This window comes from Bufo gargarizans, chromosome 3, assembly GCF_014858855.1.
Source record: "Bufo gargarizans isolate SCDJY-AF-19 chromosome 3, ASM1485885v1, whole genome shotgun sequence".
Taxonomy (NCBI): domain Eukaryota; kingdom Metazoa; phylum Chordata; class Amphibia; order Anura; family Bufonidae; genus Bufo; species Bufo gargarizans.
The window spans coordinates 239961626-239979488 of record NC_058082.1 but is presented as its reverse complement, the minus strand read 5'-3'; the positions used below and the strand labels follow the sequence as shown (position 1 = coordinate 239979488).

At 37.6% G+C, this 17863-nt stretch overlaps 1 protein-coding gene across 6 annotated transcripts in view; it reads left to right on the top strand.

Annotated features, from left to right (window-relative positions):
- Positions 1-17863, top strand: part of DMD (dystrophin) — a 3186583-nt gene that overhangs the window by 1412004 nt on the left and 1756716 nt on the right. For all 6 annotated transcript variants that reach the window (XM_044284724.1, XM_044284721.1, XM_044284723.1 and 3 more), the window contains 5 exons: positions 507-656; positions 3135-3296; positions 6934-7044; positions 9128-9301; positions 12296-12451. In XM_044284724.1, coding sequence (XP_044140659.1) covers positions 507-656; positions 3135-3296; positions 6934-7044; positions 9128-9301; positions 12296-12451 — 753 coding nt within the window. The remainder of the gene's footprint in view (positions 1-506; positions 657-3134; positions 3297-6933; positions 7045-9127; positions 9302-12295; positions 12452-17863) is intronic.

Genomic DNA, 17863 nt, shown 5'->3' with positions numbered 1-17863 from the left:
CATCTCCAGTAGAAGAGGGGATGATCTCAACTGGGCCCCCTCTTTGCCTGGGCCCCATTGCAGTCGCATGGCCTGCCACTATGGTAGTTATGCCCCTGGGTATAGCATAAATCTAGTCACCAAGTAGTACAGTTTGAAGTTTGAACTGAATCATCAAGGAAAGAACCTACAATGAAGTGGTATAGTATAAAATCAGTCACCGAGTAGAGCAGTATAAACCTTGGCCCCAGTATTGAAATTTAGTCCTTGATAATTCGATCATGTTCTGTACAGCTTTCATAAACAAATTTTGAACGTAGAATACAGTAGAGTGGCTGCTAAGTGACAACAGCTCTATTCTCCATGATTAGATGGGAGCATTCTTGAAAGCTTAGCTAAAAGAATAATTTTAAAAGTATGTTTGAACGAAGAACCTTACATTACTTCGGGAAAGTTTATTTTGTGATTATATGATTACACAATCTGCTTTTGTTCTAATTTTTATTCACCTACACATATATATCCAGTCCATAGAAAAAATCATGAAACATCCAGAAGACAATCGGAATCAAATTAAGGAACTTGCTCAGACACTGACCGATGGAGGTGTGATGGATGAACTGATCAATGAAAAACTGGAGAAGTTCAATGCACGTTGGGAAGAAATACAACAGGAGGTAATCTGTAAATGTTACAAACTAACAAATAGCTACTAATTATACTTAAAATTATACTTACATTTCCATTGTTAGAAGTTATCCCCTATTCACAGGATAGGGGATAATTATTAGATTGGTGTGAGTCCTACTGCTGGGACCCCCACGATCGCTCCCCGTACCACCTGCAGCCTCCTAAAATGAACTGTGGCTGATTGGGCTTGGCATTAGCCACTCCAATCATTTCTATGGGAATTCTAGAGATAGCCAAGTGCTGTACTCGGCTACGCATCTCCAGAACTCCCGAAGAAGTTAAAAGAGTGGCCATGCACATGTGCGACCGGTGGCTCCATTCTTTTCAGGGGACATTCTTTTCTCGTGATCTTGGGGGTCTTAGTAGTAGGACCCCCAGCAATCAAATAGTTATCCTCTATCCTGTAGCTAGAGGATAACTTCTAACAACTGGAATACCCCTTTAAATTATCAGTGAGATCTATAAAGGCTGACAAAATTTTCAAAATATTGCATTTTCAATTGTATTTTATAGGGTAAAAATATGAACAATTGCTCTCATTTGCCCCAAAATCGGTGACTTTTTTAGAACTAGGTTGAGCGGGGAAGGGGGAGATCTGCCAGGCCTGTCTTATTTATCATTTTCTACATCTGTTTTAGGCGTAGAAAATGTTCTAAATCTATGCCAGCAAGGAAGCTGGTGTAGATTTAGAACGGTGGCGGATGCACGAAAGTTATGTAGAGGACGGCACTTCTACATAACTTCAGTGGATCCACCACCAGAGCAGTGGATAAATGACCCCCTCAGTCTTTTTGTTTCATAATCAATGATCATATTATTATACCAGTATTGGCAACATAAAAAAAAAACTAATTACATTTGGTTGAAAAATGGCTGTGGTCAGAATTTCCTGTGGGGTGAAGAAGAAATGCCACACTGAGGATGTGCTGTCCTTATTCCCATCCTCCACTTCGACCTGGAAGCAAAATATTCCTACATCAGAGAGTTATACCATTAATTTACTTTCTCTACTTCCCTGATAGTTTATCTACATGCCTAGCTTTTAGTAGTCACAGTAGACCCTCCAAGGTTGCTGTAATGACAGCAACACTTCTTCCAGACTATCCCCTGTCCTCAGTGGACCCACCAACAACAGCCACCAGCAGTCACAGTCATATTCCACCCAGCCAGGCTTTTCCAACTTCTCCCCTATGTAGTCATGTCAAACATGCTCCCACAGTAAGTTCTTTGACAGATTGTGATAGTCTTTCAGACTATTACAAGTTGGTGTATTTCTCCTCATATATTGGCTAATAGAGATTTATAAATGAGAAGTACATCATGCTGTCATTAGTGATGGAGCCTATTCCGTTGGTGCAGACAGTTGTCCTAAGAGTTCAGGAGGATTGTAGTTGCATACTTGATAATGGAGGTATGACATACAATTATAGTCAACTATCGCCATGCAGAATGGTTGAGAGGAGGGCAGGAGACACTCTGAGGTGGTATTAAGTTACAATACCAATAGGCTACTATGTATAACTGCAGATCCTTATATACTGGACACTGTTCTTAGATCCTCTTCTTCCACTTTATCAATTTCATGTTTGCTTTTCTCTTTAATAACACGCCTAAAGTTTACCAACAAGAAGGCAATTATCTTACTTCTAAACTGATGTATGATAGCTTGAAGTCTGGCCCAAAACCTCAAGAGAAATTCTCATGATAACATTCCACCAACCATAAAATACCCTGATGTCAATACTTATACACACATACAGTATTTGCCATGGTGAGCCAAAGAGAATATGCCACATATGTACTGTACTTTATATATTTCAGCTGAATTTGAGCATCTACACATCTCCCATTTGAAATTGTAAAACTAAATTCTATTTGACTTTGCAGCTCTATATTGCATTATGTATTTGTGCATCTTAATACTGCAACATCCAACAAACTGAATGCTAACCTGTTAACTACATTTATAATAAATGCACTAGGTTCTCTTTGAATATTTTTAGGTATTGTTTTAATGACAGCTGCCATCTTCAGTGTTTTCACTTAGTATTTTTGGACCTGTAAGTCGATTCTCTAGCTTACTCTCAGAGCTTGGCTCGGAGTGACCGTGACCCTATTCTCAGTACATGAAATCTCTTGAACTACATAATGAGATCAGGAAGAAGTGGGATAGGCCTCAGAACAGAAGATTACAACATTCAGAAGAGGTTTCCTTTTAACAATTTTAGCAGTGCCTTAGAGTCTGGCTGCAAAAAGCCTTTAGTCAGTGTCCACACTTCAAATAACTTATTCTCTAATTAACTAAACATTTCTACTACTATTAGAATTTTTTGTGAGGCAGACTGAATGAGTGGCAAAAGTCACCGAAGTTCATCTTATAAAAAGGTGTTTGCTTATATTATGTGTGTTTCCCTGCAAATGAATTTGATGAATGAGAAAATAACATATTCCTTTCTTCATCACAGGCTGTAAGGAGACAAAAGGTTCTTGAACAAAGTATTCAGTCTGCCCAGGAGATTGACAAAGCCATTCGCTTAATTCAAGAGTCCCTTGGCACCACAGACAAACAACTGACAGGCTATATTTCAGAGAGAATTGATGCAGCACAGGTTCCACAAGAAGCACAGGTAAATTTCTATTAACCTCTTACTGCACATGTTTCCAATATGTAACAAAAAAGTGTGTGAAAGGAAGACATTTATATTTTGGATGGCAGATGATACTTTATCGGTAGTAACAATAGATGCCCACAGTTTTACTTGGTAGCTAAATCAGCTCATCCTCTATCCTGTATGCACAATTGACAAGGGTCATATCAAGAACAGACCCGAAAAATTCAATATTCACCGTTCCAAAAATACTCACCATGAAGTGTCTATTCGATTTAACTCAGACTCGCAAACAATTTGCTTTGCTACAGTGACTATTGTTCACACACTGTAAAGCTGATTACTGTGCATGGCCTGTGAGTCATCCCTTGGTTACTTAATAAGATTTGACGATGTGTCAGCTATGTGTGTGAGATGACCTTGCATCCTTTGTGAAATTACAGAGTGTGGTATACAAAGCACCATGCAAACTGTTGTGTGCATAGAGCACAAAAAAAGTATGAAAAGTTCTGTAGAAAGAAAAAAGTCAGCCTCCATAACCAAACTGCAGAATGAGACAATAAGCTAAATGTGCAATCAGCTCTTAGTTACTCGCTCCTAATGCACATGGGGTCGGTTGTTTGCTTATTATGCTGATCCCATCTTATTTTTATTCCTTTTTACAAAAATTTAACATATAGCCAACAAGCATAAAGGCCTCCTTCATGCAGACATTTTTTTCCTGCATTTTTAACATTCTAAGGAAGGAGAACAGCAAAATATAAAAAGGACATTTTCATTATGAGCATCATTAATATATAATAACTCATGATAATTAATTGTAAACATTATTTCCATTTATTATAGTATTAGCTTGCAGACATTTAACCCCGTATTGACATGTGCCGTACATATATAGCTCAAGATGGCAGGTGCCTGCTGTTTTGCCCAGCAGACACCCGGAGGCAATGTCCATGGTGGGTGATAACACTGATCAAGGATATTTAACCATTCAGAGGCCATGGTCATTTGTGATCATAACATCTGGGAGGGCTTTTGAGGAAGCTGTTCGGTTACTATGGCAGCCCTGGGTCTTCGGAAGGCTCAAGGTCTGCCACAGCTATGCTTCTGTGGAACAGGGAGTAAAAAACAAAAAAGTCATAAAAAGGTTAATAATGTCCTTAAAAGGTTAATAGTTTGTATTTTACATCATAGAAATAGAAAAACATAAAATACTGGAATGATGGATTTACAATGGACAGCAATGGTTCAATGGACCCCACAGATTTATAAGTGGTCCATTAGGTTTTGTCATAGTATCTGTCATTATAACTGGAAGAAGAATATAGCAGAGTGCTCAATTTTTCCAGACAAATGTGATGGAATATGAAGACTGCTAATGCTTCTTTACCCCAAAATACTGATATGGAAGAAAAAAACTTGAAACACAAACAGTGTCATATAGCTGTCAGAATGTAGAGAGTGAAAAAAGAGAAACGGTCTTGACTATGTTTTTATGGGATTAACGGATCAGAACATAATAAATTAAGGAACTCTCTAAAATGATATAGCTCCATATATAGCTCCACCATTAAATGCCTTAGAAATGTATAGAACTATAGCACTACAGTATAGATTGTAATAGAACATTCAGAAGACAATACTACTTATTTAGTTGGTTTCTTACGCCATCAAGTGGTGAGAATGCGGTAGTGCCTTCACTAACCAGTATAAAGTAAGTTATGCTGACTTAGTAAAACAACTCAATGCTAATAGTAGCAATGCATGTAAAGTAAATGATAGATAGATAGATAGATAGATAGATTATGGATAAATAGAAGAGGCACTACTAAATTAAGTTAAAAATATTCACTTTATAGGCCTCATGCATCCTCAGGCTGTATATAGTTAAATATTTGCAAACATTGCAGAAATAAATATATAATTTATTCTACAGATTAGAATATTTTTTATACAGTATTATCATGGCAGCGGTCTGTGCCCACCGCTGTTTTTCAGGACTGACACGAGCACCGCATCACTCTCCTATCTTGTAGTTCAGTGTCTTACACCGTAGGATGCAGTAGTAGCTGTAGTTCAGTATCCCACACCAGAGACTGCAGCCAGCACCAGGCGGATAGACCTCTCCCTGATTCATTTAGGACACGCATGTCTCCTGGCTCTTAAAAGGCCAGTATTACAATCTCTACAAGAGAATGGCTGCTTCTCTTTGGGTATTTAAAACACCTTCCTCTAGGAAATAATTCCTGAGTTTAAAGTATTCTACTCTGTCTAGTCTTAGTGAAGGCGTGCTTATCTCTTTCTGCATACCTGTGTACCAAATCTTCCTGTTTACCAAATTTGACCATCTGCTGTCTGCTCTGACTGCTGCCAGCTTATTGATCGATAGCTACTTTCCCTGACCTTGGAGTTGTTTTATAGATATGTAAGTACTCTGCCTGCCCTCACTAATGATGAGCATCAGGGGTCATATTCAAATTTGCAATATTTTGCGATTATTTTGTAGAATATTCGTCAAATATTAGCGAATTCGAATATTCGCTATATTCTACATTATTATTATTGTTTTGAAAATCAGCAAGGTAATGATTACGTAATATGTGTATATTAAGCGATCAATACAGGTGTGGGTCAAACACAAATATATAGCACTATAGAATATAGTGCTATATATTTGCTTTTAAAATATTCAAAATTTTTTACCATCTGAAGTGAACAGTGTTCAGTGTTCACTTAAGATGGAAAAAAATGACGAATATTCTAAAAAAATGACTATATTGAATATAGTGCTATACATTTGTTTTTTTTTAGAATATTTGTCATGTTTTTTTCCATCTGAAGTCTTCATTCCTCCTTGCTTAAGTTACTTTTGGGCCAATGACTGTTCACTTCAGATGGAAAAAAAATATGAATATTCTAAAAATCAAATATACAGCACTATTGCTATATATTCATTTTCTATAGAAAATTCTTCAATGACGAATATTCGAAAAAATGAATATATAGCAATAGAGCTATATATTAGTTTTTTTAGAATATTCAGCTTTTTTTCCCATCTGAAGTCATGATTCCCCCCTGCTTATGTTGCTTGTGGGCCAATGACTCATTGGTCCACAAGAAAGAAGCAGGGAGGAATCATGACTTCAGATGGAAAGAAATTACGAATATTCGAAAAACGAATATATAGCACTATATTTGAAATATTCTCAAATTCTCGAAGTTCTGATATTCGAGATAAAAATTTGCATTTGGCATTTGTCCTCAGTGTTTTCTCAATATATTTTTTGTCAAAATGCATGAAAATTGCTGTTTAAAAAAAAAAGGTGTAAAAAACATGAGTGATTCAGGTTCCATTCACATGACTGTATCTGTTTTATGCAGACTGCAAATTGCGGGGCCACGGAATGCAAATATGGATGCGTACAGCACATGGTGTGCTCTTCGTATATTTTGCAGTTCCATTGAAATGGATGGTCGACATCCGATCTGAAAAAATTGTGGAACAGATGTAGACAGAAAAATACGGTCTTGTGAATAAACCCTCATATTGTACAAAACACCACAAAAAGTATCTAAAAGAAGCTTGAAACATATTTCACAATGTTTTCTGTACCATGCATTAAACTTACTATTAAAACTATTTTCATTCCAATAGAAAATACAGTCTGACCTATTAAGCCATGAAATTAGCTTGGACGAAATGAAGAAAAGAAACCAGGGAAAAGAAATGTCTAAGAAGGTTCTTTTACAGATTGATATAGCACAGGTAACATGGTTATAATTATTGTTTTTTATTATACTAATATTATTTAAGGGTTAGTCCAAGTTATGGAAAAAAAATATAGCACTGTAAATCTGATGGGCAGCAATATATAACTAAGATAAGCAAGTTTTAGGCAAAAAATATATATATTTCGTTATTTCCCTGGTTCTCTACTTGCCCTTTTTTCACCTGCAATAACAACAATCTCTGACCCTCCCACTACTCTACGAAGCGAGTGAATATAAATCCTGCCCTGAGTGAAATGTCTGACTGCTGGTATACTCAGCAGCCTGTTGTATGTGTAGGACTACAGGTCCCAGCTGTACAATGACACTGCTAATACACACAGGATCTTCCCCCTACCTGTGCTTATGCAATGCTCTGCAGATCTCCTCTGTCAGCTCCTATGCCCAGCATTTGTCTCCTTACAGCAGTGCAGGGGGGTGTGGGCAGCACAGTGACGTCTTGTGCACAGACACATATCTGCTCTCTAAGGCTTGTGCACGAAACATCATCAGAGCAGGGAGAGAGGCTGACATCAGTGAAATCTGAGAATCTGAGAAAGCAGCAACTGGAGATAAAATAAGTGAATTGTAAAATCCTTACATTTGCCTAGTTAGAAACATACAAAGAACAAACAAAACCTTTTAAGTTTTGGTACTGGCTTAAAGTGGTTTTACAAGATTTTTAACCTATCCTCTAGATAGGTCCAGTATCTAATTGGTGGGGGTCCGACACCCAGTATTCGCTAATCAGTTGTTTGAGAAGGCCACCACTTTTCCTAGAACTGGGTGTTGTCCCTGGTGTCGGACATCTCCCCCCACCCCCCCCCCCCCCCCCCCCGATTCAGATGCTGATGACCTATCCTTTTAAATATTTTCAGACATGATACTGGAAACAAAGAACTGGGCTTTATGCACAAATGTCAGCAGAACTATGTCAGAGGTGTTTATATTATTTGGTTAATGGACTGAAAAGGAAATGTACCAAGCGTTTGAATAGAATTCTGCATTAAGATTGTGTCATTAGGAGATGGGAAGTAAATTAATTCATTAAATGCTACTAGACAGAAATATATACTAGGGGGTCATAGAAAATATAATTAAAAGTATACTCTCTTTAATGCAATACCTGTTCATGAGACAAAAAAGCATGCTTAAAATATGCTCATTTAGCATAATTAGAGAGGTTTCTGAGATTAGCAACAATTGTGTCACAAGCAGAGGTTGGTGTAAATAACAAAATAAGCATTACTTCCCTTTTGGTTAACTCAGCACTCCAGCGCTGCTATTTCAGTCCTTCCTGTCAGTTTTTGTTTACAGGAGCACAGTGCTGGCATCATATTGACATCACATGACTGTTGCAGCCAATCAATGGCCTCAAAGGTACAATGTTGAAACCAGTGACTACAGCTGTCATGTGCAGTCAATATAATGTCAGTAATACAACTCTATAAAAAAAATCAATCAGTTTAGGGCTCCATTCACACGTCCGCAATTTTGTTTCCGCATTTTGCGGAATGAAATTGTGGACCCATTCATTTCTATTTTATTTCTATTTCACGAAGTGCTGCCCGGACACGGAATTGCGGACTCCCACTTCCGGGTCCGCCCTTCTGTTTTACGCAAAAAAATAGAACATGTCCTATTCTTGTCCGCAATTGCAGACAAGAACAGGCATATTCTATTAGTGCTGGCAATGTGCGGTCCGCAAAATGCGGACCGCACATTGCCACTGTCCGTGTTTTGCGGATCCGCAAAACACGCTGCGGATGTGTGAATGGAGCCTTACCATGTATCTGGCAAAATGGTGGACACATCGAACACACCTTGCTTAACCCTTAAAAAAGTTAAGACAGGTCCAGTGTGTTTCCGAATAAATTCTATCCAAGACTGATACAGTATGACTGCTTCCTGAGCAGAATTCAAAATGATTGGTTTCATAATGGCAGTCAAAAACATTTCCTCTATCAGATAATGCAGTCTCACTTCCAGTTAATATATATACTAGTAGTTGTGATTACTGATTTAATAAATGAATAGCAGGTTTAATGGGTTTTTTTTAATGCAATATTCTGTACTTTTAGAAAAAATTGCAGGAAGTTTATACGAAGTTCAGACTATTTCAGAAACCAGCAAACTTTGAGCAGCGTCTTATAGAATCTAAAAGAATTCTAGATGAAGTGACCTTGGAATTACCGATTTTGGACATGAAGAGTATTGAGCAGGATGATGCTCAAACTCAGTTGGACCATTGTATGGTAAGTGCCATTTATCCTTTATACCTTTTTTACTTAAAGGCAAAGCCGAATTTCCTTGTGCTTCATTGTAACAAATCAATTTTCCCTGAAATGGCGGTAAAAATATAAAATAAAAATCATACTCACCTCATCCATTTGAGCACAAAGAGGCCGCCGCAGCTATCTTGAAGATCCTGTGCCATCAAGCTGGATCTTCAAGAAAGATTGCCACGGCTGCCTCTTCAAGCTCAAATGGATAAGGTAAGTACAATTTATTTTTATTTTTTTAATGATTAACTCCTGAAAGGCCTTAATATTAATCTCAGATGCCGGCGATCAGCGATGAACGTGGCATCTGAGAGGTTCAATGATAGGGGGCAGTGCAATCACCGTTCCCTGTCATTTCACCCGCTATTTACAAAGAAATAATGACAAAGTTATCCGTCACAAAGCAAATTGTCTGTAAAATTTGGTGAAGCAGCCAAATTGAATTTTTAATAACTTAGCTCATCTCTACCAGCGACCTCCCTATCCAACTATTTGCACAGACACATAGCTGTTCACCTGATAAAAACACTTTTTTTTGTTCGTTTGAGTCTCCGTTCCCAAATTATGATCCTTTTATTTTTAACATGCAAATTAAGTATTTAGTTTAATGAAAGCATCACCGTTGCTCTTGTTGCACCACAGCTCTGCTCTGTTTTCTGGCTAGCTTCACCCTCACTGCTTTTCCAGTACCTAAACCTGTCAGTCAAAGCAGCGAGTGATGGGGTGGCCACAGAAAGGAGTGAAGCTTGGGTGCAATAAGGACAATGGTGACAACCTTATTGCATCAAACACCTAATTTTCACATTAGGAAAAAGGGTCATAATTCAAGAACGGAGCCTTGAATCAACAAACGAAAAGCCTTATTTTAATTAGGTGAACTACATTTATGTGTCAATGCAAACACTCTTGACAGTTTGCCTTTAATTTATTTTTTGATTTATTCATTTTTCTTGAACGTATTAACAGATATTCACTCTGTTAGATATGCATAAATATACCTGGCTGCTGAATAATAGAGCAGATAATATAGTATAACAGTTATATTACATATGGATGAAAGTTATCATCATACAGGAATAAATACATCTGCACCATATTAGTGGCAGTCAATATTCTGATATTGAAAGACAAAAAGATAAGTCTGTAGCTTCCTAAGGAACTCATATACTAGATGGGTATAAAAAGATGCTGTCCCTTCCAGAAAAAAAACTATGTAATTATAATTACATTTTATGCTTTATGCTCTATTTTCTACTTTCAGGAAGTTCAAATTGTAACAATATTTATTAGCATTTTACAACATTTTTATAATATGAAGCAGCACTACAGAGCCTCGAGCACCCTTATTCTCCTCTTTATCTCCATAATACAGCATCCAATGACATCAGAGGCTTATAGAGACATTGCAGGGTCCCACAAAATGTAATAGATGCTCGAAAACAGTGCCATACAACTCAGAAGTTGCAAGGAGCTGTAATGAAGAAGACCTATTACTATTGGTAGATGCCCAGATAAGGGTCCCTGCCAATACTATCTTGAATGATAGAGCCCGGTAATCACAATAAACTCCTTACTGCACAGTTTTGTATGCAGTTTTTAAAGCCAATTTCAGTAGTGGATCATAAAGCAAGTATATAATAAAAATATTTTGTTCCTCCCATTTTATAAATCCAGGTTCAGAAAGTATCTCAAAAGTACACCAATGCAGTTTGACTAGTTGATAGCTGGTCAATTACTATAATGCTACAAATTTATGAGATTAATCTGCTGATTTAGCAAACTTCAACTTGACATAGTACACTAAATACAAAGTTACAGCCAACTTTAACTGACCTTTTCAATGGCTTTTGTTATATTTTCAATTTAAAGCTTGCTGCAACTGTGTATTTAACACATTAAATGTCAAGTGAGTGTTTGCTCCATCTGTATTCTGTAGTGTTACAATAGCAAAATATATAGGGTTTACTGTGGTCAATTTCACAATCTTCTTCCTCATTTTTATCCATAGTCACAAATTTTCCCATGTTTAGAATGTTATTTTAGGATTCCTTTTTATAATTGTAACCAGCGTATCTCTCAATTATTGTGCTTAATGAAGCAGCAGAGAACAAATGTGTATTTAATCTGTTTGTTTGTGAGGTCATTAAAGAGTCCAGTGAGCATAGCCAGGGGTAAATTATTTTAAGCACTTAGGATAAAGATGAGTTTAAAAAGCCATTTCACTTTAGCTCTTATTCTCTGCAGACCAAATGTGGAGAGAGTACTGTTGAGTTTTAATTAAAAATAATATTAATTGTCAAAAATTCATGCAGGGTCTTTATTATTTAATACAAGATGCCTATATAGGGAGTTTTTACATGCTGGCTTCTATGTAGCATGAAGTTTGACACTGCTAATTCACTGTCCCTTACAACTACTAGTCATAAAAACTGCAATTTATCACTATAATTTATTCATCTAGAACTCTTGGCACATCTTAGGACTTGAACTTTAAGAGTCACATAATGCTGTCTCAGTGTTTAGGTTAATTCTACTTGATATAAAAATATTAATGTACATTTTCCACAGTCCACCCCAATCAAAATCAAGAATGAAAAAGCAGAAAGTATTTCTAGCCCAATACATATTCATGGTGCAAACCCCTGCTTTAAGCTATGGTACTATATTTTATATGGTCTCCATAAAAGTTGATTCCATTACCTTGGACAAGGTAGAAAAAATATGTGAGTCTGATGAATATGTTAAGGTATTGTCAATGGTCCCGTGAAATAAATGAATGTGCAAGTTTATTATCCAATCGCTTTCTATATAAAAAAATATAAAAATTAAATCTATTCAATATAGCTTTTGGCAGCCACTGCAGGAATGGTTGGACCATTTTTACTCTTAGTTATGAATGATGACTGTTGGGAAGTAGCACTGTAACAATTTCAAAATTCCTAAATAATTCTTGCCATCTTTCCACAGAAACTGTACAAAATTTTAAGTGAAGTTAAATCTGAAGTGGAGACAGTGATAAAAACAGGCCGTCAAATTGTCCAAAAACAACAAACCGAGAACCCAAAAGATCTGGATGAAAGGCTTACTGCTTTAAAGCTGCAATACAATGAGCTAGGTGCAAAGGTAAATCTAACATATATCATAGCTTTACACTTTATCAATTGAGCACCATAGATGGAGCCTTTTCTAAGTGGGGACATGGGATCCCTCATACTCAGGCTCACAGGGGCTCTCAGTTGTAAGACTCCCTACATGATATATTTATCACCAATCCTTTGAATAGGTGATAAATAAAGGAGAGTAAATCACTAAAAATTTGATTTGGGTTTGATTTGGTCTTAACAGTTGACCAATCTATTATGGATCCAAATCAATTCTACCAGAATTGACATTGTTTCAATTGTCAGGAAAAATTTTCATGACATATTAAAGTCTCCTGGATGCATATGTTTCTCTCATTACATCTCCAAAATTTTACCAAATCGAATCACCAAAAATTCAGTTTTGGAAAGAACTCTAATTTGTTTAGAATTAATTTGCACAACTCTAGTGATAAATACTTTTTGTAGGGTAAGTATTGTTTATCAAAGTAACATATTTCTTCTTTGTATTAGACAGGTATAGAATTGAAATTTATCTCATCTAGCTGTGAATTGCATAAGGCCAGGGATTCCATAAAAAAAACCCCTCAAATGTGGTCTTTTGCGGTGCCATCTATTGTAGCAGATTTCAGGATATTAGATTTACTTTGCATAAAAAAGCATAATTTACATCGCCAATTCTATCTGCAGGATACAATAAAGAGGCACATGGAGACCTGGTGACTTTATACTATGGAGCTGTAGGGACTCAATGTGCTACATTATTGTTCTTTGTGTGGTGCAATATTACCGGGTTATTCTAAGGGAGAATAGCTCTCAAATATATCTGATGGGGCACAACACTGTGTTTTTTATATAAGGAATCCAATACAATAAATGTCAGTCTTTGCAAGTAGAGAATGTCCCCTTATCATAATACTAAACTGAATATTTATCACAATAGGAAGGTTGTTCACTACAAATCTCTGTAAGAAACTGGGGACATACAGATTGCATTGATTATCAGGACAATATGGGGTAGTGTTGGAGCAGATATGGGTCTTGGATTACATTTTCACTTGGAGTAGGGTTAGTACATGGACACTTGATGATATCTAAAATCTTTACTTGAAGTTAGTACGCTGTTTCTCCTGCAGAGTGTGCCAGGTCATTGCCCTTAGGTTTTAACTATGTTGAACACTTATCTTGTACAGGATTTATTTTCTTCCTGTCATTACAACTGATACAATAGTCAGTCCCTACAGCTCTTAACCCTGCCCTCATCATAATGCTCATTTAACCATTTTTCACAATGGAAAAGACGTTAATTCCCTCAATTTTGTACACTGTGAGGGAAGAATATTTCCCCTTCAGTTAAATATTGTATAGCATGCAAGTGGCTTAAACCTTAAAATCTAAATGGTGACCTAATTTCAAATATAAAAAAATTGCCTTTAATATTGGGATACAATCTAGCCTATTGTTCTATAAAAAAAAAAAACAAGGAAACATATAACCTTAACTGTGGCAGATAAAACCATAAGTTTAGCTCTACTGCATTGACTAGTTCAGCCCTGCTACAGCTGGGTAACAATCACTTTGCTTGGCAGAATATCCTCTTTATGCATTAAGTAAGTGTCCATTATGATTACCATTATTCTCAACAACACAAATAGTATAGTTTTGCCGTGGTCATATGTCAGTCTTGTACACACAGATAAAAATGTAAACATGTTACACTTATCAAGTATGGATACAGCCTAGCAGAAGTAATGCAGATTGTTAAAATTCAAGAATACTTTTCTGATTAAAATGTTGCTTCAGGCTTGCCAGCAGGGTGTTTGTCCATTACCACTTCTACCTACACTATCCCCAGTCTACTGCACATAAGATTCAGAAATGTCACAGCGTACATTATTCTAATCTGTTTCATTGCTGACTGCAGGACTCCCTGTGAATATAGTATTAGTGTTAAGTCATTTTTATCTGAAACCAACAAAGGTCTTTTTCATGCTAGGTGCCCTCATACAGGAGCATTGTGCTTTAAATTGAGAAGCCTTGCAGGTTGGAGACTATAAGCTAATTTAAAAAGATGACTAGGGAGTAGGGATGAGCGAACTCGAACTGTATAGTTCGGGTTCGTACCGAATTTTGGGGTGTCCGTGACACGGACCCGAACCCGGACATTTTCGTAAAAGTCCGGGTTCGGGTTCGGTGTTCGTCGCTTTCTTCGCGCTTTTGTGACGCTTTCTTGGCGCTTTTTGAAAGGCTGCAAAGCAGCCAATCAACAAGCGTCATACTACTTGCCCCAAGAGGCCATCACAGCCATGCCTACTATTGGCATGGCTGTGATTGGCCAGAGCACCATGTGACCCAGCCTCTATTTAAGCTGGAGTCACATAGCGCCGCCCGTCACTCTGCTCTGATTAGCGTAGGGAGAGGTTGCGGCTGCGACAGTAGGGCGAGATTAGGCAGATTAACTCCTCCAAAGGACTTGATTAACTGATCGATCTGCAGCTGTGGATCATTGAGCTGCTGATCCTCAATTGCTCACTGTTTTTAGGCTGCACAGACCGTTTGTCAGTCACATTTTTCTGGGGTGATCGGCGGCCATTTTGTGTCTTGTGGTGCGCCAGCACAAGCTGCGACCAAGTGCATTTAACCCTCAATGGTGTGGTTGTTTTTTGGCTAAAGCCTACATCAGGGTGAAGCTGTCACACCAAGTGCATTTAACCAGCAATAGTCTGTTCATTTTTTGGCCATATACAAAATCAGGGGCAAGCTGCGCCTGTCACCAAGTGCATTTAACCCTCAATGGTGTGGTTGTTTTTTGGCTAAAGCCTACATCAGGGTGAAGCTGTCACACCAAGTGCATTTAACCAGCAATAGTCTGTTCATTTTTTGGCCATATACTAAATCAGGGGCAAGCTGCGCCTGTCACCAAGTGCATTTAACCCTCAATGGTGTGGTTGTTTTTTGGCTAAAGCCTACATCAGGGTGAAGCTGTCACACCAAGTGCATTTAACCAGCAATAGTCTGTTTATTTTTTGGCCATATCCCAGTCTAATTCTGTCACTAAATCCATACCGGTCACCCAGCGCCTAAATACTAGGCCTCAAATTTATATCCAGCTAAATCTGTCCCTAGTGCTGTAGCTGGGCGAGTTATTTAGTGTCCGTTCAAGCACATTTCTTGTTCTGGGTTGAAATACAATTCCCAATTTAGCAATTTCATAATTTAGTGGTTTCTGCTATATCAGAGCTATTTGAAATCTATCCCTAAAAGGGTATATAATATTCAAGGTGCACATTGGGTCATTCAGAATAACTTCACACACACCCGCTACTGTGTATTTCCAAGTCTAATTCTGTCACTAAACCCATACCTGTCACGCAGCGCCTAAATACTAGGCCTCAAATTTATATCCAGCTAAATCTGTCCCTAGTGCTGTAGCTGGGCGAGTTATTTAGTGTCCGTTCAAGCACATTTCTTGTTCTGGGTTGAAATACAATTCCCAATTTAGCAATTTCATAATTTAGTGGTTTCTGCTATATCAGAGCTATTTGAAATCTATCCCTAAAAGGGTATATAATATTCAAGGTGCACATTGGGTCATTCAGAATAACTTCACACACACCCGCTACTGTGTATTTCCAAGTCTAATTCTGGCACTAAACCCATACCTGTCACCCAGCGCCTAAATACTAGGCCTCAAATTTATATCCAGCTAAATCTGTCCCTAGTGCTGTAGCTGGGCGAGTTATTTAGTGTCCGTTCAAGCACATTTCTTGTTCTGGGTTGAAATACAATTCCCAATTTAGCAATTTCATAATTTAGTGGTTTCTGCTATATCAGAGCTATTTGAAATCTATCCCTAAAAGGGTATATAATATTCAAGGTGCACATTGGGTCATTCAGAATAACTTCACACACACCCGCTACTGTGTATTTCCAAGTCTAATTCTGGCACTAAACCCATACCTGTCACCCAGCGCCTAAATACTAGGCCTCAAATTTATATCCCGCTAAATCTGTCCTTAGTGCTGTAGCTGGGCGAGTTATTTAGTGTCCGTTCAAGCACATTTCTTGTTCTGGGTTGAAATACAATTCCCAATTTAGCAATTTCATAATTTAGTGGTTTCTGCTATATCAGAGCTATTTGAAATCTATCCCTAAAAGGGTATATAATATTCAAGGTGCACATTGGGTCATTCAGAATAACTTCACACACACCCGCTACTGTGTATTTCCAAGTCTAATTCTGGCACTAAACCCATACCTGTCACCCAGCGCCTAAATACTAGGCCTCAAATTTATATCCCGCTAAATCTGTCCTTAGTGCTGTAGCTGGGCGAGTTATTTAGTGTCCGTTCAAGCACATTTCTTGTTCTGGGTTGAAATACAATTCCCAATTTAGCAATTTCATAATTTAGTGGTTTCTGCTATATCAGAGCTATTTGAAATCTATCCCTAAAAGGGTATATAATATTCAAGGTGCACATTGGGTCATTCAGAATAACTTCACACACACCCGCTACTGTGTATTTCCAAGTCTAATTCTGGCACTAAACCCATACCTGTCACCCAGCGCCTAAATACTAGGCCTCAAATTTATATCCCGCTAAATCTGTCCTTAGTGCTGTAGCTGGGCGAGTTATTTAGTGTCCGTTCAAGCACATTTCTTGTTCTGGGTTGAAATACAATTCCCAATTTAGCAATTTCATAATTTAGTGGTTTCTGCTATATCAGAGCTATTTGAAATCTATCCCTAAAAGGGTATATAATATTCAAGGTGCACATTGGGTCATTCAGAATAACTTCACACACACCCGCTACTGTGTATTTCCAAGTCTAATTCTGGCACTAAACCCATACCTGTCACCCAGCGCCTAAATACTAGGCCTCAAATTTATATCCCGCTAAATCTGTCCTTAGTGCTGTAGCTGGGCGAGTTATTTAGTGTCCGTTCAAGCACATTTCTTGTTCTGGGTTGAAATACAATTCCCAATTTAGCAATTTCATAATTTAGTGGTTTCTGCTATATCAGAGCTATTTGAAATCTATCCCTAAAAGGGTATATAATATTCAAGGTGCACATTGGGTCATTCAGAATAACTTCACACACACCCGCTACTGTGTATTTCCAAGTCTAATTCTGGCACTAAACCCATACCTGTCACCCAGCGCCTAAATACTAGGTCTCAAATTTATATCCCGCTAAATCTGTCCTTAGTGCTGTAGCTGGGCGAGTTATTTAGTGTCCGTTCAAGCACATTTCTTGTTCTGGGTTGAAATACAATTCCCAATTTAGCAATTTCATAATTTAGTGGTTTCTGCTATATCAGAGCTATTTGAAATCTATCCCTAAAAGGGTATATAATATTCAAGGTGCACATTGGGTCATTCAGAATAACTTCACACACACCCGCTACTGTGTATTTCCAAGTCTAATTCT